This window comes from Tympanuchus pallidicinctus, unplaced genomic scaffold (genome assembly GCF_026119805.1).
Source record: "Tympanuchus pallidicinctus isolate F22 unplaced genomic scaffold, pur_lepc_1.0 scaffold10, whole genome shotgun sequence".
Taxonomy (NCBI): Eukaryota; Metazoa; Chordata; class Aves; order Galliformes; family Phasianidae; genus Tympanuchus; species Tympanuchus pallidicinctus.
In genome coordinates, this window is record NW_026294619.1 from 10,497,286 (window position 1) to 10,520,822 (window position 23,537).

The window sequence follows — 23,537 nt, forward strand, 5'->3', positions numbered from 1 at the left end:
TGGCAGGGTTGTAGGAGGGATGAGGTTGGGCTGCTGTAGCTGTTCGCACCAGCTGAGCTGAGACTGAAGAAGTGGATGTTAAGTATATGACATTAATGGATGACATGCCTGTTAAATCATTTTTCTGCTGGTAGACATGATGGTGAACTTCATAGTTTAAGTAACTAGACTCAAAAAATGAAGTCTCAAGTGAAAGTGAAACGACGAAAGGATGACTCCCTAAGTTGTTAAGAAATGATATTAAGATAAGCCTGTGGAGGTGTGTGAGTGTGGAATGCTGCTTAGCTGAGGAATGTCAGAAATTAGCATGTGAACTAAGTAAAAAGCCAACAACCAAATTCTTCTAACTGATGGTAATTACAGTAGACAGCCTTTTATGGAGTTGACTGTGGGCTCCGTCTGTCATGGAAGTTGTCTGATGTTTTCAAATAAAATTGTTGTCTCACGTGAATTTATGAGGCATTAACAGTATTTCCTTTACACAAATTAAGCCTCCCCATTTCTAGATTAGTTCTCCCTCTAGATCATGCCAAGGAGTTGGAGTAAGTTTCCAGGAAAGCCAGGTGTTGTTGCAGAGATCTCAGTGTTTCCCTTCTGCTCTCTGCGATGCAGGACTCTTTCCTGTGGTGGGTTCTGAAGGTGCAGTGGTCACGGTGGAGGCCACAAAGCCTGAAATTATCATTGGTTCGTGGGGCTGCCTGCAAAAGGGGCCAGGTTTTTGGATTCGCCGAGGAAGGGTGCTACACACAATGGTAACCTACTGGTCTGGTACTGAGTTGTTGATACAGTGCCCGCACCAGCATCATGTCTGCCTGAGAAGTGGCAATAACAAACAAATCTGGACCCTAGTCATAGGGCATCTCTGTCCCATTTGTGTCTCAGATGAGCTGTGCTTACCTTCCAGTCAATGTGAAGGAAATTGTAGTGGTCCTGTGTGTCCATGGACATGCTCATGGGGATGTATATCCCTTCTGGACTGATCTCTGAATAGTCAGTCATCCCTGGAAACCTGCCCTGACAGTCTCCTCTCTTTCCACCGCAGCACACTCTCCTTGCCAATTTCTCTTCATGGTTTCTGGAAAACCCTGGTTTGAAGGCTCTGGTATTAGAGCAGTTGGCATCAAGATTCCTGATAGTTTTTCCCATTTAGGTTGGTATTTAGAAAACAAGCAAATATTGTTAGGATTAAAGAAAAAGAAAAAAAAAAAAAAAAAAGCTATGTAAAATTTGCTCAGAACTTTCCTTCCGAATTTGGTTTAATCACTGAAGAACAAATCAGATTTTCTGTTGAGAAGTAGTTTTGTATGTATTTGTGTTACATGTGCTTGTGCAGTAGTACTGCCAATTATATTTATTAGCCCTAAATATTAAACAGCTGGCAGGATTCCACTGTATATAAATAAGACATTTGAGACCTGGAAGAATGCCATTTCTAATACAGCCAGCTGCTATGTTTTACAGTTACATTGAGCACAACACTACTGAATTTCACTGTACAGTCAGTGCTCTGTTAATGACAATAGGAGAACATGAAGTGGTTTGGGATTTCTTTAGGAAATGCCATTGTGTAAAAATGCATTGTTTTGAAAGACTGGCTGTACCAAATAAATGATACATTATGCACCTGTTCTGTGCATTTTGATGTAAATATTTGTGTTTATTATTTTTCCGGTAAATTCAAATCAAGAAATGGCAGAGATTGTTTTAAAAATGTAAATTGTTAAATGTTTGTGTGCCACAAACATTTTTCACTTCCACTATTGCAGTGGTATTTTCCTATTCATGCAGTGGTTTCACGTTTAGAAGTTCCCACTTGCTGCTGCTGCTTCAGAAACCATGTTCTAGTGCTTTAAAAAAAAAAAAAGTATAGAAATTGCTCCAAAAGTAATACCTTCAATTTATCTTCTGGATACCAAGAGCACAATAACACTACTTGATAGAGGAAATTCTCAGCTATAGTCACCACTGTTAGCTATGTGTTTTCACCAGTGATGAACAAATCTTGCATGCTGTGCTTATAAGATCTGCATGTAAAATGGAACATTGGTCAGAAGGTTCAACCTCTATTGCCATACCACCAATATCCACCTCTGATGTCATGGACCAAAAAAACAAAATAAGAGGCATTACTTTTGTTGCAGCTCTTGTGTATAGGCATGATCACTCTTATTGTAGTTCAAGTAGTTACTAAAACAGTAATAAATATAGTCACCGTCTCTACAGGAATGAGTGCTTCTTTAATGATGTTGTTACACTCTAAAGCACGGCTAAATAACAGTTAGATTGCTTAAGTTTTAAAGATCTTTCAAGAATTATCATTGCTATTACAAGTATCTGACTGTATCTCCCTTTCAGTTACTTCCTATTCTACAAATCAGAAAACTGAAACCTAAGTGTGGACATGAGCTATCTTCAGATTTACCTGGACAGCAAATAATAATTCGGAGGAGATCTGGTTTCCTTTTATTCTTGAATTGCTTGTCCACTGTCACTTCTCTGTAAAAGCTGACTTGTCAGTACATGGCAAGATCCACAGTGCCTTAGGGGAAGCAGAGGGTAATGGTGGAGAACCTAATGCTTTTATGCTTAATATTTCCTAATTGATAACAGGAGCCATGTAACTACAAGTGTGATGTATAATATAAAGTGTAAAATCATCTCTACTTGCACCTAAGACAGTTTTTCACCAGATTGCTGTGTCCACAGTCTTGGGTGAATTCCATCTGGGATAAAATTCTCCTTGCTGAAATACTCATTGTTCTAAACAGCTGTTTATTTCCATCCCAGAAACAGCTATGTGTAGAGTGAATCTTCCCTAGTCTATGGGATGTATGTGGATGAGAGGCTTTGTTTGGGAGTGATAGTTCAGTACAGATTTCAACCATGGGACTACAAAGTGAGGAACTCAACAGATCTTGTTAACTTGCAGAATAGATTAAACTGAAGTCTGTTTCTCAAGGAGACAAGAAATTGAGAGAAAATAAAGTTATGAAGGTTTTCCTTGCCCGAGTTCTGAACCAGCATTTGAGTGCTGGCTTCAGTTGTCTGTTAGAGAGGTAAAGTCAGATGCTTTTCTCATTTGAGTGATCCTTTAACCTCACTGTGATTTAGGGAATTTTGCTTGCAGAAGGGTGAGAATCAGCTGTCCTCACAACTCTGAAGACAAGGTACACAGCTGTCTAGCAATTAGAGATGGAGGAAAAAGAGATTCCTTCTCTTTCTGCAGTTTGCTTTAATTATTAGTCTAGTTTTGCCATGATAGTGTGTATGCTCTTACTTTCTTAAATACTATGTGACTGTTAGTGCTTGGTATTGACAAATAGCGTTGCACACTTTTCTAAATCCAATTACTGTAATATTTGTTATTTTGAAAAGCAAATTAATGCATCTAACACTATTTTTGGTATTTTTGTTTACCAGCTGAGAGAAGAGAGTTGAGATTTGTGCTAAATTCTATATGTATTTGTCATGCCTTGGAGAAATGAGGCTTATGTATGCTGAAAGATTCTGACCACTGTGACAGTGCTGCAGGTAGCAGAGGGAGGGAGTGATGGTCCTTTCCACCTCACTCTGTCTGGTCATATCATGGGGCACTGATTATCTCCAGTCAACCCCCAGTTTGCAGTGAGGACAGATGGGCTGCCTTGCAGTACGTGGAGGCATTTTTTACTTTAGCTTCTTGCTAGCTCTGTGTGGTAGCTACAAATATGCAAGATGTCTATGCTGTTCATGGGGATTGAGTGGAGGACAGGAAAGAGTAGAATATTGGAGGAAGAATAAGAAGTAGTTGTCTTGATCCTCTTGACATCCCTTCTAAATGTAAATTGTGTTAGAATACATTGTAATATGCTACTTGCAAAATACTCAACATTATTCGGCACTACTGTGAGATGAATGAACACATTTTGTTTATGTTTTGTTAGCATATAATTTGTGTTGGTCAAATGTAATGTCTGGATACTTTCAAGGACTTCCAAGGAGTTTCTCATTCGACCTGAGCTCATATCAGACAAGAAATTAAGGTGGTTTTTTTTGGTCAGAATTGGTTGTAATTGTGAGACTGTTCTACTTAGTTATAAGGAAAACTTAGCTTTTTGTTTGAGTTTACAAACAAAATCTCCTAATTACAGTGTTGTGCCATTGGATATATTTAATCTGCTCCCACAAATGTGAAGGTTAGCATGTAATTGAGCAGAAGAGGGAATAACACATGAGGCTACTTCTGAAATGAATCTTAGATTGAATATTTTTGCATGTAATTTTATACCAAAACAGCTTCCTTGAAACATTACATTCTTCCTGGTATCTCACTGAAGCCTTTTCATTTAACAAGTATAACTAATTAATGGAAAATGATAAAGCCTTAAAATAGCATTAAGGAAAATTTTACCAAAGTCTGTGCTTAGATCTATATGTTTAGCAAAGGTAATTTCACTGTGTATATTCTTTGTTTGCAACTTTGATTACACTAAAAACAGTGGAAGAGCACTGCTACCAGCAGATAATTTCATTGATTTTTGAAAGCATAGAGGAAGATTACTATAGTGCTTCCCAAATTTATCAAACTTCCAAATCTGATCATTATCTTTCCTCTGATCTCAGCTAAGTGGTATTTATAGGGTTTGTGTCAGTGCCTTCGGTGATGTTATGAGGACAGTGTTTTCATACTGATGAGCTGGTCTGGGCTGCATTCTTCTCCGATATGGTCACTGTGGAGTGGGTTTTTTTTCTGTTTTTCTTTTTTTTAAGCAAAAGCTTTCAGAGCTCTTCCTTCCTGTTTCTATTCAGTTAAATTTCATTGCAGTGCTTTAGGAAAATTCCATTTGTTATTTGGATATTATTTCTAATTTCAAGCTACTCTAAAATGTATGCTAATTTTTATGTTGATTGATTTCCTTGCTCCTCACAGTTTGCTTGTTGTCTGTAGAAGTCTCTGTGAATACTTTTTTTTTTGCTTTCAAGGAGCTGAGAATTTAGTTTTCCTATACATACTCTACTGAACTTCACATACAATATGTTAGAGCCATGGTCAAGGCATATAATGTGTGATTATCCTAATGATCTGAATATGGATGTATTTAATGTTACAGTTTAAAAAAAAAAAAAGCCTGTAGATCTAAGGATTAAACTAAAGGAAATGTTATTCATATAGGTTTAAATTCTAATAGCATTTCCTAAACATATGCTTCAGCAGGGCATAAATGTTCTGAATACTGAATAATGTGCAATGCAGAAAGATAAATATTAATTTAAATATGTACTTATTTATTACCTAATTTCCTTTTATCATGATGAAGAATTTTTAGGTCAAACGCATAACAAATTGTCAGATTTTTTGTTTGTTTCTTTGATTATTGTTTGTTATGTTTTTTAATTAGATGAGTGGTGAATATTCTCATGCCTAACACCTTTCTTTTTCTTACCTTTTATGTCATCAAGATATCAAGTACATCAGACGTTTCATACCTAGCATGAATTATATTTTCACTTTATGAAGGACGACAAGCAGAAAGCTGTTAGGAAGTGGCTTGAAGATCATTTGAGTTCTTTTCTAAAGATACAAATGTCTGTGGTAGCAATGGCTGAGCTTAAAGGTTTGGTTTGCTACTGTAATGTTTTTTTCTCAACCAAAAGGATTTCTTTGGTTTTCAGCCCCCTCTGAAAGCCTTGCCTCTCATAGGACATCTTTCATAGGAGATGCATGAGGTTTTATTTCAGTATTTTAACTCTGATAGTGCTCATACTCAGACTTAATGGCTGATGTCCCTCAAAAGCAGGATTAAGGATTCTTTGGCAAGTATTGGATGCAATAATCGAATGAAAGATTTGTCAGTGAGAATTAATTCCCTACGCTTAAGATAAATAACAGCACTGTGTAATACTGAAGGATTCATAAGTATTACTGTGACAAATACTTAAAAAAAATCTGTTGTAATATCATCTTGACAAAGATGTGATAGGACCTGAATTTCTTTTGCTTAAGAACATATTTATTGATAGCACTTTGATTTCTCCAAAACAAAAAATGAACTTATTTTTGAGAAAGATGTATTAACATTTAATATATCTGCTCTTTTAAGTTGTTTCCTGGAGGAAAAACAAACCAACAACAACAACAAAACCAAAACACTATGCAAAATACTTGTTTGTGATGCAGATCACTTATTTTCAGTGGAATTAACTTTTCATCAGGAACTTACCTACAAGAAAGCTGGGGAGGGCTTTTCAATAAGGGCGTGTAAGTGACAGGATGAGGGGATATGGCTTTAAACTGGAAGAGGGTAGACTTAGACTAGATATCAGAAAGAAATTCTTCACTGTGAGGGTGGTGAGACACTGGAACAGGTTGCGCAGAGAGGTTGTGGTTGCCTCCTCTCTGGAAGCATTCAAGGCCGGGCTGGATGGGGCTTTGAGCAACCTGATCTAGTAGGAGGCATCCCCACCTATGGCAGGGGGGTTGGAACTAGGTGATCTTAAGGGTCCCTTCCAACACAAACCATTCTATGGTTCTAGGAAACATCACCTTCAATTTCACCAGGGTTTTCTGTGACCTGTCAGCTGTAACTTTCCTCCTTGTGTTTTTTTTTAATTAATTTCATTACTCACTGAAGCAAAGACCATTTCTAAACAGTGTTATAAAACAGCGTTGTGTCTCAAGTATTTGCTGACCACTGATCTCAGTACTTGATGGATTTGAATGTGTGTAATACAGTTTAAGAATATTTCAGTGTTCCATGTACTATGTGAAACCCTAACTTTGACTGTTTTGATTCTCTGCTTGAAAATGCTTTTTTTTTTCCTCTTAAAACTTAATAGAAATGCACAGAGTCTGCATTAATGTTATGGTTTTAAACACTGTGGCCTGTGTTTGTGTTCTTAGCATAAACTCTGGGAAATGGAACTACACAGATACACATGCACTTAATTGTGTGTATGTATACAAGAAAGAAGAAGATGCCACTTACTGGTTTTAGAGCCCAGAGGTGAATTTTGACAGCTTTCCAGGGAAGCTAAGATCTTTGGAGACTGAAGTTCCTATGAGATTTGTGAAAATAAGCAGTAGGAAAAGAGAGGGAGGGAGAGGAGAGTATTTGCATTTAGTACTCCCAACAAGGAAGATACTTTTATTCACTTTTACCTTTTGTTAGACACCAGAGTTTGTGTTGAGCACCAAGTATGAAACATAGGTTTGTAGGATGTGTTGAGCTTCATTGATTCTGTCATGTATTATTACCTCTTTTTATTGTAATTGCCTGGCAGTCAGGGAGTTAAAAAAAAAAAAAAAAAAAAAAAAAAGACATCTTTGGTATTCTGTTAGTGCATGTAAATTCTTAACATTTCACTATCTGAAACATGAGACTGCTATTGGAATGAACTTTTCTTTTGGAAAGGGAACTGCTTGAATGAGTAGCAGAAGGCAGAAAGTGTGTGTGCATGGGAAGGCATGCTTTTCTGTCATTGCTAAGCAAGGTGTAATAAAGATGGTGTTTTTTCTGGCTGAGTACTGAATACTAAAAACCAGCAGATGAGAGTGGGATCAGTTTTCAGTATTAGAACGTTAAGTGCTTTTGGGCAGAGTTTGAATGAATGATGGTTCTGCAGTGGCTTATATGAACACCTTGCAGAGGGAGAAAGGCAAACCGACAAGAAAAATATCAGTTGTATTTTATTTGTTTAGAAATAACTTGCTTTGCAGGACTGGGGTATCCTACCACGTGAAGATGCTCACATGAGGTTGTTTCTTCTGATTTCTCAGCAGTGTTCTCCCAGCCTGTATTCCAGAGCCCACAATGAATGTGTAGTTCAAGATGTACTCCTATCTAGCCACAGTTAGAATCACTGAGTTATGCTATTTAAAATGGTGTGGCACCAAATCATGCCAAATATAACACACAAATTTCTTAATAGAAGATAAAATTGTAGGTAAATATCGTTAGTCTCAGATCACCAATGGAGTCACAGGGAGAAGACAACTGCCTGGATTACGGAAGTGCTTTGAAAAAATAATCTAACTCCGTTCTTAGGAGTTTTTCATTCCCTTTTGTTAAGAATTAAAAAAAAAAACAACACAACCAAAACCGGATTTCCAACACTCACTGCTATAGATATGTTCTGAAAATAAAAATCCTTTCTGCCCCAACTACTGTCAGTCAGTGTGATCTCAGCATGTGAGTTAGAACCTCTCTCTGAGGATCTCAGATACTTTTCTGTGCTGTGAAGAGCACCTGGCTCCTGCCTTAGGTATCCAAAAGTCGTGAAGAGGAATTCAGACCCATAGTTTGTTTAGAATTAAGACATCTTGGGGATGGCAGTGTGGTAGTTTACTGGGAATAGCTGTGAAGTATGAGCAACATAGATGTAGTACTGCTTGTTTCTATAGTTTGATCATCAGTCTTACTGAAGTCATCAATCTACACAGATTTTATTCAGATTCTGATTTTAGGCACTCTTCCTGAATTTCAGTGACTTATTTTTCACCTTAGTGCTTTCTAAAGCATTAGCTCCAATATTGATTGTTTTTTGGCAATGTAAATAATTTGGTCAAGTTAGCACAATCTGAGATTGTGCCTTTCCTTCAGTGGTGCTTCAGTATTCAATGATAGATTCGAAATCCTGTTGTATATGTAAGTGGCAATGATATGGCAATCTACAGTAGTTTCCAAACAATTTGGTCTTCATACAAATTGATGAAGTGATAATCATGCATTGCAACCTGTAGATAAAGAACATGGATGTGACATCCCCTTTGTCAAGCAATTCAGCTGCCTGCATAGGCACGCCAAATAAGAAAGCTATGAACAGAAATTGCAGTCAGACTTTTCCAAAATAAAAACATCTGGATCTCACTGGATGTGTAAAATATGTTGAAATGGTGAGAAATTACATGGAAGAGAGAATAAGATGATCACTTATGAGTCAGTGTGAGGTGTTTTAAATGTCCATAAAATGCTTTTTTTGTAATCTTGTCAAGTTTCATCTAGTAGATGAACTTTGTAAATCAATTTGTATTCATCCAGACAGTTAAGTAGATATATCCAGCTTTGTGGGAGGTGACAATGGCATCCAAATGGCTTTTTTGCACCACTGCTGGCTCAGAGGCTGTACCTGCACAGGGATAAGGGTAAATGACTGGGGAAGGTCCCACATTGAGCTTTGTGAACTTAGCAGAGGCTGAAAGCCTGGCAAGATCTTGTCCTTGTCAGCTGGGCAGCTACATGGTGCACGTTCTATTGGCCATGGGTGTTGGTGTGGTAACCTTGACCCACAGTCCCTGTGCTGCTGGCTCTTTGGTTTGATGTAAGCTGCTGTGTTTTAGCTGCTGTATGCTTATGCAGAGTCTGTGATTTTTAACTCTGCTGAACTAGTCAGGAAGAGATAAAACTTGTGTATAGTCAGCTCAATATAGTGAACTAAAATAAACTTTGTTTCAATTAAAGGGAGAGTATTTACACTGCTTTTATCTACTGGTTTAATAACATTTTTTAAAGTCACATCTTCAGGGATGTGTGGACAATTTCATTGTGCAGATCAGCTCTGCACCCTCTACACTGTGGGTAGTTATTCCCAGACCTCTTTGAATTGGAACTGAACACACTCAGATATTACTATGATATGGCCACATTCTTTCTGAATGTTTTCTCTGCAGTATATGTAGATCCATCAGCAAAAGGTGCCTACGTAAAATGAATGATTGTTGAACTGAGACCTTAAATATAGCATTGATGTGACGTGATTTTTGAGGGAAAATGCTTTCCTGGAAGAAATTAATCTTTGTGTCCTTTCCCTGAGGATGGCAGTGATTTCTCAAAGTATAAGTATTTCTGTCTACTTCACATCTCACTCTAGTACTTCTACCAAGCAGTAGCTCAGTTTTAAGTTCTGTTGCTCTCCAGCTACACTGCATTGCTGCTGTGGAACAACATTTGTGCTGTGTGTTTTGTTTTGTTTTGTTTTCCAAAGGATGTATGTGGTTAACAGGGAAGCAAGGATTTCAATTGTTGTTGTGCTAGCATATGCTCCATTAGAATATGCTTTATTATCATTATGGGAGTTTAGCTTTTTGGTCTGTGTGATCAAGTTTTAAGAATAGAACATTGATCATGAGGCTCAGTGAGATCTTGGCAGTGTGTATAGGTAGATGACTGATGGCAGTGCACAAAAGCTCTGGAACCAGACTCTTCCTCCAGTGCCCAGCAAGAGGTGAAAAGCAGTGGACAGATGCTGAAATATAGTAAATCCCATTTAGACATAGAAAAAAACATTTTACTCTGGGCACAACTGAATACTGATACAGACTGCTCAGAGAGGTTGTGGAGTGTCTACCTTGGAGGCGTTCAAAAACTTGAGTGGACGCAATCATAAGCAGTCTGTTCCAAATGACCCTGCTTGAGCCGGGTGTTGGGGGAGGGAAGGGCTTTCTGCCTTTATGATGCTATGATCCTGCCATGGGTAATGGTCATAGTAAGAAGTATTTTAATTCTAGTACTCTGGTGTTAAGACTTCTTCATTTCATGATATGACATGCAAAATAGAATGGCTGCCAATTTTTTCTATGAACAGATGTTGAAGAACAATGTCCTTAAAAACAAAATAAACAAGTGGTCACAGTCATCCATTCAGGGAGAAAGCTGAAAAAAATGCTTTTAAGTAACTCAGTTTTGTATGGTGAATGACTTAATAATAAGTGTTTACTTGTAATTACACCTGTAGGATTTCATATTTTCCCATGAATGGCAAATAGTTCTGTTCAGTAAGAGACTTCAGAAACCAGGTAGGACTGGTCCATGAGTAATTCGCAGATAGAAAACTCATTCTTTCCTTTTCTGTGTCAAGTAAGCTTCTCAGCTTCAAAACAATAATAATGTATTTTTCAAAAAGTATTTTAGAGTCATAGCCTGTAGAGTATACAGAAGAACTTAATTACTAAGATTCTAAAGGTAAGTTTGCATTAATTTTTGAGAACTGGAAACTAGGCTAAGCTGAGCTCTGTTTCCTTACCTTACAACTTACAACAGTTGATCTTGCCTGAGATATACCTGAAATAAATATAAAGCTTGTAACATTTTATTCTGACTAAGTGTAATTTCAGCTGTAGTCAGTGGGCTGCCTTTTTTTTTTTTCTTAAAAAAAAGCTAGCTGAACTTTGAATGTTGCTCAATATTTGAAGTACAGCTTGATTCTAACAGTGCAAATGTGGTTGTAGTGAGGACCCTCTGTTTGAGGTGTGTGGTTGTAATAAGGACACATTTGAATTACGATCAAGGGGACATCTCTGCATATAGCCTAAGAAACCAGATTTTAATAGTATAAAACAGCTGTAGTACCTCTTTCATGACACGTAATAACTTGCTAAAAAGTGACTTCTTAAGAATGAGTTCTCCATTTACTGAATGTTTGTTTTTATAGAAAAATATTAAGTGCAAGTTCAGCCAGACTTTTTATTGATGTCTGAAGTATGATCAGATACTTTGACTTTCGCTTTTAGCTGTATTTGTCTCTAAACGTGTTTTTTACTGGTATGCTCGTTAATCTCAAAATTTCCTTTTTTTCTTTCTTTTCTTTTTCTCCAGTGGGAAGAGATTAGTGGTGTTGATGAGCATTATACTCCAATCAGAACTTACCAAGTGTGCAATGTTATGGATCACAGTCAAAACAATTGGCTGCGAACAAACTGGATTCCACGCAATTCAGCGCAGAAGATATACGTGGAGCTCAAATTTACCTTGAGGGACTGCAATAGTATCCCTCTAGTTCTGGGCACTTGCAAAGAGACTTTCAATCTGTATTACATGGAATCCGATGATGACCATTTGGCGAAGTTCAGAGAGCACCAATTTACGAAGATTGACACCATTGCAGCTGATGAGAGCTTCACCCAGATGGATCTTGGGGACCGGATTCTCAAGCTGAATACAGAAGTCCGTGAGGTGGGACCTGTTAGCAAGAAGGGCTTTTACTTGGCTTTCCAAGATGTAGGTGCATGTGTTGCCTTAGTCTCGGTGCGAGTGTACTTCAAGAAGTGCCCTTTCACTGTCAAGAACCTCGCCATGTTTCCAGATACAGTTCCTATGGACTCCCAGTCCCTGGTGGAGGTGCGGGGTTCTTGTGTCAATCATTCCAAGGAGGAAGAGCCACCCAAGATGTACTGCAGCACGGAAGGAGAATGGCTAGTGCCCATAGGGAAGTGCTTGTGTAATGCTGGCTATGAAGAAAGAGGCTTTGCGTGCCAAGGTAACGATGCACTCCATGTTCATAGCTCAATTATTAACAGGGCTTTCCCTTTATGTCCCTACTCTGTGTCTTGGGTCATGTTAATTTTCTGCAAACTCTTGAGAGAAATAAATTAGTCCATAAAATTGCCATGGAAATGAGGCTTATTTGGTCTGTGTAAATAATGTAATTTAATTTTGAAATATTTGACAAGGTTAAAACATTGATTTTTAGCTGATACATTATGTAGTAAGTGTAGTTTCTCTTACCACTCTTGGAATTTCTTTTGGTAGATTATACCTTTCTCAAATGCATTTGTTATGTTGGAATATGTTGTTTTTTTCTGTGAGTGTTTCTTAACTTTGTGTCTGAATGTATAAGTAGTTAATATCTACTGCTGAGCTGCACTGATTAGTTGGGGTTGATCAGAAAAAAATATATACAATTTGTTCAGGTAGTGGTGTAGAACCTAAATGCAGATGCATTTGGAAAATTAATGTTTGAATATCAAAATTGCATTTTCATGGAAATGCTCGTGTATTCAACTCAAAATCATTTTCTTCATACTTATTGATTTCTGCAAACTGTGGTTATGTGAATGCTCCCAAGAACAGAGACTTATACCAGAGACGTTGATTATTTTTTTTTTTTCCAGAAATGCTCTTTCAGATGTTAAAAAAAATACATAATGTATTTATCCAACTTCAAATATTAATCAAAAGACTGGTGGTCTATGTTTTGCTTTTTACAGAATCATGGTGTGGATTTTTTTTGACTAGTTAAAATTTTAACCTCATTTCACAGAGCCTGGCTCTGTTAAATTGTCTTAAGTAAATGAGTAGAAGTTAAATGTAAATATCTGGAAAGGTCATAGATGGAGGGAGTAGTAGCTGAGATGTTTATTGTGTGGTGTGATGTAAAGGTATGTATGCAGATATGCACGTATCCATAAGAGCAGAAATTTCAAAGCTATTGATATTTTACTATTCTGAACCTGGCTGAGAAAAGCTTTTTCCTTTCTCATTAGTTTGAAGGCTGTCTTATATAAACATAGCAGTGCTGGAGGATTATTAAGGTCTGACCAAGCCAGAGTAGGTATAGCTGTGTAGTTGTAAAACGTACTCCTCTGATTATGGCGACTTTTTCACAAAAGGACAGGTAAGATTTGTAGGAGAGGAGTAAGAGTGTTTGATTTGGTTTTGTTTTTGCTCTGAATATGAATAACGTGAGGAGTTGAGTATTTATTTTTCTGCATTTAGATACAGATACTAAGAACAAATTAAACTGTACTGCTAAGAGCTAAAATGAGGAGAGGATATTTTATTGTGCAGAAATGCCTCAGCTAAGGCCTCCTATAGCTAAAAATGTTGGAAAGTTGGTAATACTCTTCCAATTACTGCATGTAGTCTTGTTAACTACAAAATCTTTTGTCTTGTGGATAGTTGAAAGCTGTTGGATTAGAATTTAAATTACACATGATCACAGAAAGGCAATCACTGCAGAAAGTGTCAGACTGAAAATGAGCAAACAAGTGGAATTTAATAAAATACGTAAAATCATCTGATTAAGAACAGATTGTCAGGTGCTTGGGGAACTCTAGACATAGAAAACTCAGCTCTCCAGAGATTAGGGTAATAGTGAGTATATGGCATAGAGTAATAGTGGGTTACCAGGGACATATATGGGTGTATCATGCATGATTTTGAAGACATAAAATCAGGCCATTGAAATACTTTTTTTCTTTTTTTCCCTCCACTTGCTCACCAACCACTGATCAAGGGAGCGATGCATGATGAAACCATTAGCAGTAGTGACAGGTCACTCTGGTTTATTCTGATTTAACATATAATGTTCTGCTAACTTTTATTGGAAGTCATATTTATCAAATATTGTTGGTGTGATGTGATTGAAGTGATACTCTAAAAGCAGTCAGTAACCCAAAACCTCTGATTTGTTTGCATCTGTAATCCAGCAGGAGTTGAATTGTTCAGAAAAAGAGTTCAGTTTTAAACATATGTTTCAACCTCAGGCTGATGTTCACTCCTGCATCTATCTTTTTCTTTTTCTTCACTCTTTCTCTTTTTCCTCCCTTTTGGGCTGGGTCTTGTGGTTTTTCAGTCACAATCAAGGAGAGCAATGGACTCTTCAGACTGTTCAGTCTGAAGAAGAGCCAAAATGTAGTGTTGCAAGTATTGGCTGGAATGAAGGCCTTATTGGGGAAAAAAGAAATTGTTCAGTTAAAGTTTGAAATAGTACCAACATAGAAATTTTTATTTTCATAGTGGTTGGCAGCATTTACTAACTTGCAGTGGCCATCACTACTTGATCTCATTTCTTGAAATTAATTTTTGTTTGTTTGCTTCTGGAACGTTGTTTTTGGAAGCGGTATTATTTTGCATTAGCAGGAGATCATCACTGATGATTAAAATTAAGGACCCTAATGGTATGGCATCAGCCCATTTAGATTTCATTGAGAACAGTTTCTCTTGAGCAGTTATGAAGGCATAGTCATGCTTTCAAATGACACAAGCCTTTTTTGTCATTGGTGTGATACAAACATAACCACGTTTGACTCTGAAAAGCCTAGGATAGACTACTAGGCTCATTAAGCATCTTGGTTCTTGTTGGTTAGGTTGTTATGCTCCTGATCCTACCAACTACTCCCTATTTTACAACTTACTCAGCAGTAGGAAGCCGACTTGTTAAAGAATTGGGACCCATTTTGTCATTACCATACTTGTCCTCACTGTTCTGAGTGTGTGGAAAAATGATTTATCCAAAGCTAATTGTTTCTCTCCCTAAGGAATTCTGGTTTTCATAATCTATGTGAGTTAACAGTATGAGAATTAACACCTATTACAGCAAATATTTTTACACTTGTTAATTACTTTGGAGGAAGCGGTTTCATAGAAGTTAGAGAAGATGTTACATTTGGACCATTTTGGAAAAGCCATTTTTTCATAGTTTTTTCCTGTTGGCTATGTTAGTTATAATTAGTTAACTAAATATGATGCCTGTAATCCATTGTTTACTATTCATTATTGAAGCTTTGTTAACACATTCTTCATAGTCATCCTAATAAATTATATTTTAATATTTTCTTGTTGAAAAGAACAACTTTGCAATATCTTTTCCAAATTGTCTTCATGCCATCCTGATCCTTTGTAGCATCTTCTCTGTTAGAATTACTGCTTTGACTTGTTTCAATTAGAAAATAACATGTGGTTGGAACTACACAGTGAATGTTACTCCTTCCGAGATTCTTCTGTCAGTTCCCCAGTCAACAGGGATAACTCATCTTTTCCATTTTATCCATTTAAAAAAAAAAAAAAACAAAACAAAAAAACAACCCACAAAACGTAGTGAATTAGATCCAAAGGTTTATCTGCCTTAATGTCCTTTCTCTGATAGTGGCTAATAGCAGATTCTTGAGGGGGGGAAAAAACAAACACAACTGTACGTAGCGCTGCTTTACTGGGTACATCTTTCATCTTCTACCAATCAGCTTTTTCCTTGCACAGTATTAAGATGTGTCTTGTAAGAAATACTATTTAATAGGAACCAGTATCTTGCCACCTGTTAACTTGTCTACTTTTTTGACTCACTTATTTTGGGCGTCTTTAAGTTTATATGCCCACGAATGTGATAGCTAGTCTTGTGTAGGAAAACATACCTTCTTGCTGCGTGTAAGCCTTATGTTTAAAGTCATTTAAATAAGATTTACCATATCCTTTTATAGTGAGAAAATAACTGTTGCCTTTTTAGCTTGGGTATTAATGATAGTCTTGATCTATCTTGTCTACTACTTGCTCTGTATTGTCCCAGCTCTAGGTCTATTTTAGTGCCTTCTTATTTGGAGGACAAGCTAATTTTTCCATACTTATCCTTTTTGACTGAGTTATCCATTTTGATTGCCCTTTACCTACTCAAAATAATGCAGCCTTTATAAAAAGGACAATGAGGCTGGCATGCAATATCCAAGTTACAAATACACAAAGAACTTATGCAGCGGCATAGTGTTTGGAAAGGAGCATTCACATCACCTGTCCAGTTAGTTATTTGTATGTGGAGACACTAGGCTCTGTTGGGTTTTGAATGATGGAGGAAACAGACTTCATTATGTGAAGGTTGGCTAGTTGGGGTAATAGTATCAAAACAAATGGGTAAATATAGGATAAACATTAGAAAAATTGTCTTTACTGTTAGTTCTGTAATAATTTGGTTGGAGAAATACTGGAAGACTCATTTCAGGAGATGGTTTTTTTTTTTTTTTTTCTAAAGCAGTAACCAGATGATAAAGGAAATCTTGTACTAGCAGGGTTGGACTAATAAACCTCTTCCATCCCAAATGTGTCTATTCTGTTGTTGATTTATTTCATGCACTTTAGAAAGCCTAGCTGGACATGAACCTTTTTTACACTGATATTGTCATATAATTAGCAAACATGCAGTAGGCAATTATATACCTACATAGGGCTGTGAGCTTGAATGTTCTTTTGAGTACTGCTGATAATGGAGGCTTTCACTGAAAAAGTCTTTGTGACTCACCATCAAGTGGAAGGTGAAATTGGTATGCCTGAAAGGAATGGCTCACTAAGCATTGAATTATGTTTTCAGCACACTACCATGTCAGTGGTTAGTTCTAAATTTTAGTTGCTGGAACTCCAGTAGATCTGAATTGTACATTTTCTCATGATGCTATATAATAAAATCGTAAGTTTAACCTCAAGTGACTGATACATTGTCTGTAACAAAGCCAGAGGAAAAAGAGAGGTTTTAATCTGATGGTCCTTTCCCTGTGTACATCATTTTTAGCAATTAATCACGTGGGCTGAATTGGAGGAAAGGGGAGCAAGGGGTGAGGGAGGGAGAGGTGAAGCGTGCCTGGTTATTGAAAAAAAGACTCCACGAAATCTCAACTAACACTAAATTATTCAGTGCTTTAAGTTGTGTATATATATCCCAAATCATATTTCTCTCTCTGTGAGTTTCTGGTGATACGAAAGGAATGCCATCTGTGGCTGCTAAATCCAAACCATTACATTCGTTGCTTAATTCTTTCACTAGAATGGGTACTGCACTTGAAAAAGAAGTATGGAAAGCATCGTTAATACTTAAAATGGAAAACGTTCCTCTTTTCTTGGTTATGCTTTTAATAATCATTTTGTCTTTGAATTAGTAAATAAACATTTCAATTGCTTATAGCAGTAGATAAAAACTTCACTTGTAAGGAGAAAAAAAGGTACTGTGAGGAACTGTTTAGCTTTGTGCAAGTGAAAACAGACGGAAGGCACACATGCTTGCTGCATCTGCGGAGACGATAACATTTTCCCTTGGAAATAGCAAAGTGACTCAGGATGTGTTGCTTGTACTTCAGAAGCGTGTGATTTTAAGTTTTAAACTGCATAGGAGCAATTATGTTAAATAAAGTATAGGAACTGATCGTACAGCGATTATGTCATATAATGAAAGAAAACTCTTACTAGTTCTTTTATGTGAAATCTGAAAAAGCTTATGAATTCCTGTTTTTTAAAGAAGAGCTTTGAGGTACATTTTTTTCCTTAAATTTGAAGTATGTTTTCAATTTTAAAAAGTTTTTTTTTAAGAAAGGGAGTCTTAATCTTTCAAGCCAGTAAACGTAAAATGACAGCAGCTATAAATTATAAATTTATTTGTAAAATATTCATTGTTTTCATTCACTTTATATTCTATAAGTACATAACCAGAGCACATGGTTGAGGGATTTACCTTTCTCCTTAGAATTTGACTCTTAGAAAGTTACATGAGAGATAACTAGATGATTTTTTCATATTTGCAAAATTAATTCTGCTCTGAATAAGATATTCAGAAAGATTACAGCCAACTTATTATGTAATATTTTCTATTACAAATCTGGAAAATATTCTCACGATTTGTACATCATAAGTGTAGTCTGAAATTACTTGGACAAAATGTTGTGGTTTATGAACATATTTGTCACATGTCCTGAACAGGCCATAATTAAAAAAAGAACATTCTACAATTACTCAAAACAAGATTTTTTGGTATGACACTGTGCAGGTTCTCAAGTTAAAATGCAGATGCTCTGTAGTTACATAAGAAACTTGACTACATTTTTTGCGGGTTGTGGCAGACATATTTAAACAAAAGCAAATATCTTTATTCATTTTTAATAAAACTCATAAGTTTTCCTTAAAACTTCTTAATACTTTTCCCCAAGTTATTCCATGCTAGTATGTTAGCATGTTGCATCAGTACGTACTTCAGAATTGAATTTTCTGAGTGTATTTGAAACTAGTCTGGAAATGGAAATGTTTGCTCAATAAATACTTGCACAAACATTAGTGACTGGGAAAACACAACTGAAGACAGTACAGTTGCACAGTATCTCTTGCAGATCTCTTTAGAGCTGGTGCTTGCTGTGCCTGAGAGTGCATTACATCCATGCTTTTCAAGCAGCAAAAAACCCAGTGAAATAAGACTTTGGTATATGCTGGGTATAGATCCAGGGTTCCCAGTTTAATAAGTATATGTGATGTATTTGTTCTTAACACAGAAATTTCCACCTTAATTCTGTGATTCTTACATGCTACCATGGAATTGTTGCACAGGATTTTACTGCAAGTATGTCACTGATTTCTATCACTGAGAATCCTAAGGGATGTTGGTGGCATTTCTGCAACCTTTTTGTTTTAATGGTTTTGCTTCTTTGGATGTTTTCAAAAGATATAAAGCTAAATTAATAGAGCCATCCTGAATGTATTTTACTTGTACTTTCTTTGGTGACTTTGAATAGAAGCGTAGCTTAGAGCAGCACAAAGATTGTATTGTCAGTGTGAAGTCACTGAGCATGCACTTATCCATCGGTTTCTCTGCCTGTTTATAGAATTATTTGACAATCCTTTGTTAGTTACAGACTAGAGCTTACAAAGGGTAACGGGTTTGTATTACAACTGGCAGCTGGCACTAGGCTTTAATAGAGAGCAATTGTAGTGAGAGCTGCAAGTTTTGATAACGTTCAACAAATATGCTCTTAAAGTAAGAATCATCTTGAAAGATGAGTACAGGAAAACAAGAATATATGTATGTCTGCTGCTCCTCAGCGTGAAGCACATGTTGTTAAAACATACTGTTGGCAGACATCTAAATAACCAGTAATTGATATCAGACTTCACTGGAAGCACTTAGACCATGGATTTCCAGCTTTTTGACCACCTGGGCCACATAGGATGAAGAAGAAGGTGTCTTGGGCCACTTACACATAGGTTGCTTGAAAACTAATGCCTCCTATTTTATTTCAATAGAAACAACAGCAGACCCAAAGAGCACAGTTATGCTTCAATAAAGCAAATTCAAAGCTATGAAACACTATTTTTTCAATATAGTCACCACTATTAGCTATGCATTTTTGCCAGCGGTGAACAAGAGCCTGCATGCCACACTTGTAAAAATCTGCATGAGCAGCTGTGACCACTGTTGCTATCACTGCTGCTGAAATGCACCACCCACTGCTTCAGTGTGCTCACATCTACTGTTTGATCTCCATTAACGTTCAGCAAGGATTAATGAATGTCAATGGGTGCCATTTCTTCTGCATGGAGGAATTCAGTGACCCACCTTTGCTTCATCCACACTTCTATGTCAGATGCTATTTTGTCAGAATGCCCCTCTGCTGCCATCTGTCACATGGCAACAAAAGGTAACAAAATATGTGTGGGAAGGTTCAACCTCTGTTGCTATACTGCTACCGACATCCCCTTTTGTTAGGGGATGTTGACATGGACCAACATAATAAAATGGGAGGCATTACTTTCAGAGCAGCCATGTGTAATATAGTTAATGTATATAAATAAAATTTATTTTAAGGTTTTTTTTTTTTTTAATTAAAATATTTTAAAACTGAGCAACAAACGCATAAAAGTAGTGGAGTATTTGACCTTGTTTTTGTGAAACTAATGTGTTAATCTGGTTTGATGGCAGTGGTAGCCATTCTTAGTGAGTTCTCAAAGGGTTCATCTGAGATTTTTGATGATATCTTAATCTTATGCTTCATCCTTGAAAACAGGTGTTCACGAATGTATGTACTGCTAAAAAGTGATCATCTGAATAAGGCATGACTGTGAGGTGAGGGACATTTCTCACTAGGAAGAGAGCTTATGAAAGTCTGGGAAAGAGACATGATCGAATTTTTGATTGTGAATCTGTACATCCCATTTGAAAATTTACAGGTAATCTAACTGTGATGGCTGAAAATGGGGTCACAAATGAAAAAAGTGATTTTTCTTTTTGTAATCTTGAAACCTATTCTCAAATTTCATCAGAACAGAAGGCAGGGCTGCATGTTCTCTGTTCACAGGACTGCATTTAGCCAGCGTATCAAAATGCGTAACGTTATTTGCCACCACTTGAGCTGGTGCTGTGCTGCACCCCTTGCCCTGAATTCAATCCAGGTGGGGTTAGTAGTACACTGATGTTTGGTTGGTGCTGAGGGACTGGGCTGGGCTGCTTGGTGGGCCAGAGCCACCACCATGATGATTTAGGGCAGAGGGCAGCTGCTGTGTTAGCTGAGACAGGCTGTGAGTTGGACATACCTGACTTAGTTTGTGAAAGTATTGAAATTGTCTGTTTCTTTGGATTACAAATGGAAAGACTAATTGTGTTCCTAATCTCTAATTTTCTTTTCATTCATGTTGTGTTGTATTCTTGATAACATGAGTGTTATAACCTGGACTTCACATGGTCTTTTTAGGAAAAAAAAAACCAACAACAACCAAGAAGTTCATTGTCCAGACTGTGGGGATTCACCTTTAAGTACCTATCCACGACGTATACCATAACAGTTGGCATCTCTGTTGTGCTAAGACAGAAGTAGACTTCAGCAAGGACAAATCCATTACAGATCGAGGAGGAGAATTATTTCACTATTGTGAATCTGTGGGTTCAGTGTTTGTCTACTGTAAGGTTAAAATTTGATGTGATAATTTAGAACAGCTGCTCTTTGACAGAAAGATTCACTTTCGACAAGGGAAGAAAAAAACATATGGTGTAAGTTGTCACGATGCCAACCCTGAGTAACCGCAGAAGCAATGCAGGACAGTTCTCTAAGCAATACGGTTGAAGTAACGTGTTTTTACTTACCTTCAGCACTTCCAGTCGTTACGCTTCTTTCGAATTATACTTTATTCCGTGACAGTATTTTTGTTGATATTATAAAATAGTATCTTTTAATAAAAGATATGATTCAGTGGCAGAAGAAGGTTGTAGGATTAAAAAAAGATACGGTCTTTGTACTGCAAAAATGTATCAAAGTTTCATAAACAATTTCTTCGGTTTTCAACCATAACAACATACTTCGTTTAATACATGAGTTCATTTGTGTTTAGCAGAGTATTTAAGCATTCACTTATGTCACACTGCCTTTATAAACGTGCTTCAATTCTTGTAAATTGAGCATGTGAGTAACAGGAAACGTAATGAAATTAGTCATTTATTGTGGTTAGCTGAAGCGGTAGTGGTCAGCTCACATGTAGGAATGAATTGGTCATCAGGACTTCAGAATCCTAGGAACATTTAATTTGAAGGAACAGCTTTTCATATAAATTAATGCTAAGTAAAATAAGTGCATTTCCTGCTGTTTTTGATTTGGCACAGTTTTTTAATGGGAGAAGAATAATAGAAGAAATTAGAAGTACTCAATACTTAGCTCAAAGAAATGCTGAAAACAAGTGAGTAAGAACACTCTGCTGGTTGTCTACTTTTGTCTAAAAATGTCTTTTTTCTTTTTTGCCAGGCATTAAATAATAGGAATATGAAAAAATAAAAAATAATAAAAATCTTTCTTTTAGGAAAAAAATAACAAAGAAAATTTATAAGATGGTTATTATAAAGCAGTAAAACATTTTTTAGTGGTCATCTGTTACCCACCTGAAATAAGAAAGGCCATAAAGTTTATGTAACATTATATTAAAGTCAGATATTAAACATGCTCTTTGATGTTTTGCAACATTATACACGGATTTGACCTAACCTGAACAGTCCCTTAGTAGCTATAGAGCTAATTCTAAGATTCAGATACCCGTGCCTAAATGTATTATGCAGGAGTTTTAAATTTTACATTATTCCCAGTAAGCCATAAGATGCAATAAAAACTATTCTTTTTATACAAAGAAATACAAACAAATTATTCAACTGTGTGTCGTTCCAGTTTAAGAGGGGCATCTTTAGCTGCTAGATGAACACTAGATCTCCAATGTTCTCTACTACAGAAGAACGTGAATTCTCCCAAGCTTCACCAGGACTTTTTTTTTTGTAATGTGATCCTACTAGTGGGATAACAGGTATGGGCAGTTATTTTAACAAGCTGCTCTTCAAATCTGTTCTAGGAATGTCCAAGTTTTGCTCCCTTAAGAATCGTGTGGAAAACTAAAACAGGGCTGCGGGATTGTGATTTGAAGTGAAGTCAAGGTGTATTAATCATGAACGTGAGATCACTGTTCCAGCTGTAAAACTGGCACTCATCCTGAAAAATACAGGAGTTGGGTAGGAAGCAGGTCATATTAAACAGAATAAAACATTCAGAAATCTCAGTTAACCATGGCTAATGAACATTCTGTTTCATAAATTAAGGCCATTTGTTAAGCTGCTTGTTATACATTTTATAACCTCTGTGATTTCAGGGCCAAATTTGACTGTGAAGATATGGTGTCCAGAGCATACACCGTAAGGCTGTATGAATATGTATTTGTTAACACGGGGTGGAAGTAGAAAGGCATTTAATTGCTCTTTTTGTGCACCATTTAATAAGCAATTGCGGTCTTGTTTCTCCTGCTGTGTGAGGGGATGAACTGGCAGTGAAATGAGCTGCAAAAGGGGAATCGCCTACCGTATCTTTTCTCTGCTTGTACTAAGTACAGCAGATGGTCGAGGAAAAGATGTTTTTTTTTTTTGTTTGTTTTTTGTTTTTTTTTTCCTGAAAGACTCAAAACAGGGAAGTGAATGGGAAGAGAGAAGAATGGAGGGAAGATGTTGCCAGGGTAAGTAAAATAGACCTGTGTGATTCTTTCATTAAAATCTAAATGCGTCTGTTTGTGTTCCTAGAAAATAAAATAATTGAGAAGGGGAAGCATTAATTTGGGTTGGGATGGGAGTGAGATCTCATGGTGTCTTGGAAAGGCAGGTGAACATCTCCATGTCCTTCTTCTTCTATGCTTAATTGCCAAAGGTGACAGTCAGGTTCACAAAAAACTGTAGTGAGTGTTTAAAGTCTGGGTCTGTAGGCGCTATGCCTATTTATCTGTCTGATTTACCTATCTGATTTCCTGAGAGAA

At 36.8% G+C, this 23,537-nt stretch overlaps 1 protein-coding gene across 3 annotated transcripts in view; it reads left to right on the forward strand.

Moving 5' to 3' along the window:
- Nucleotides 1-23,537, forward strand: part of EPHA3 (EPH receptor A3) — a 220,211-nt gene that overhangs the window by 58,169 nt on the left and 138,505 nt on the right. For all 3 annotated transcript variants that reach the window (XM_052704221.1, XM_052704229.1, XM_052704239.1), the window contains one exon: nt 11,571-12,231. In XM_052704221.1, the coding sequence (XP_052560181.1) occupies nt 11,571-12,231 (661 nt within the window). The remainder of the gene's footprint in view (nt 1-11,570; nt 12,232-23,537) is intronic.